Source organism: Mesitornis unicolor, unplaced genomic scaffold, assembly GCF_000695765.1.
Source record: "Mesitornis unicolor isolate BGI_N332 unplaced genomic scaffold, ASM69576v1 scaffold1977, whole genome shotgun sequence".
NCBI classification, from domain to species: domain Eukaryota; kingdom Metazoa; phylum Chordata; class Aves; order Mesitornithiformes; family Mesitornithidae; genus Mesitornis; species Mesitornis unicolor.
In genome coordinates, this window is record NW_010196888.1 from 1 (window position 1) to 1,653 (window position 1,653).

The 1,653-nt window shown below is 61.9% G+C and overlaps 1 protein-coding gene across 1 annotated transcript; it reads left to right on the forward strand.

Moving 5' to 3' along the window:
• Positions 1 to 225: 225 nt before the first annotated feature.
• LOC104543899 (FXYD domain-containing ion transport regulator 3-like) lies at positions 226 to 300 on the forward strand (the record flags this gene model as incomplete). Its single annotated transcript, XM_010188617.1, has 1 exon — positions 226 to 300. A coding segment is annotated over one exon (75 nt), but the record flags the coding sequence as incomplete, so codon positions are not given.
• Between the last annotated feature and the right edge of the window lie 1,353 nt (positions 301 to 1,653).

Consider the following 1,653-nt stretch of genomic DNA (forward strand, 5'->3'; position numbering starts at 1 on the left):
CTCCCCACCAGAGGCACCCGGTCCCTGCCAGTACGGTGAGTGGGATGGGGGGGGGCAGGGGGGAGGTGACATTGGTGTCCCCAAGGGGTGTCCCCAAGGGGGTGACATGGGTGACCCCAGGGGGTGGCAGGGAGGTCCCTAAGGGGGTGACAGGGGTGTCCCCAAAGGGGGGAGGTGACAAAGGGGGTGACAGGGCTGTCCCCAATGTGTGTCCCCCTCCCCCAGACTGGCACAGCCTGCGCGTGGCAGGGCTGGTGGGGGCCGGCGTCCTCTGCGTCATCGGCGTCATCGTCCTCATCAGTGAGTGCCACCGGGGGGTCCCCGTGTCCCCAGTGTGTCCTTGTGTCACCTGGGGGTCCCCATGTCACCTGGGGGGTCCTCAAGTCCCTAACATGTCCTTGTGTCACCTGGGGGGTCCTTGTGTCACCTGGGGGAGTCCCCATGTCCCCAATGTGTCCTTGTATCACTTGGGGGGGTCTCTGTGTCACTTGGGGATCCCTATGTCCCAAATGTGTCTCTGTGTCACCTGGGGGGTCCTCATGTCCCCAATGTGTCCTTATGTCCCCTGGGGGAGTCTCTGTGTCACCTGGGGGTTTCCATGTCACCTTGGGGGGTCCCCATGTCCCCAGTGTGTCCTTGTATCACCTTGGGGGTTCTCTGTGTCACTTGGGGGGGTCCTTATGTCCCCAATGTGTCCTTGTGTCACCTGGGGGGGTCTCTGTGTCACTTGGGGGGTCCCTAAGTCCCCAATGTGTCTCTGTGTCACCTGTGGGGTCCTCATGTCCCTGACAGGTCCTTATGTCCTCTGGGGGTTCTCTGTGTCACTTGGGGGGTCCTCATGTCCCCAATGTGTCCTTATGTCCCCTGGGGGGGGTCTCTGTGTCACCTGGGGGGGTCCCCATGTCCCCAATGTGTCCTTGTGTCACCTGGGGGTCCCTGTGTCTCCTGGGGGGCAGTGTGTCTTTATGTCCCCTGGGGTGGTCTCTGTGTCACCTGGGGGTCTCTGTGTCACTTGGGGGATCCCTATGTCCCAAATGTGTCTCTGTGTCACCTGGGGGGAGTCCTCATGTCACCAGGGGGGTCCTCATGTCCCCAGGGGGGTCCTCATGTCCCTGACAGGTCCTTATGTCCCCTGGGGGGGTCTCTGTGTCACCTGGGGGTCCCTGTGTCTCCTGGGGGGTCCTCATGTCCCCAATGTGTCCTTATGTCCCCTGGGGGGTCCTTGTGTCACTTGGGGGTCCCTGTGTCACTGGAGGGGTCCTCATGTCCCCAATGTGTCCTTATGTCCCCTGGGGGGGTGTCTGTGTCACTTGGGGGTTCCTTATGTCCCCAATGTGTCCTTGTGTCACCTGGGGGTCCTTGTGTCTCCTGGGGGGTCCTCATGTCCCCAGTGTGTCCTTATGGCACCTGGGGGGTCCCTTTGTCACCAGGGGGTTCCTGTGTCACTGGGGGGGGGTCCCTGTGTCACCACGGGGGTCCCCATGGAGTCTCCTGGGTTCAGTGTCCCCTGGGGGGGGGTGGTGATGTGGTTGTCCCCATTGTTTGTCACCTCTTTTTTGTCACCTCCTCCCCCTTCTCCAGGTGGGAAGTGCAAGTGCAGGAGCAAAGCCAGGTGGGACATGGGGGTCATTGGGGACATTTGGGGACATTGGG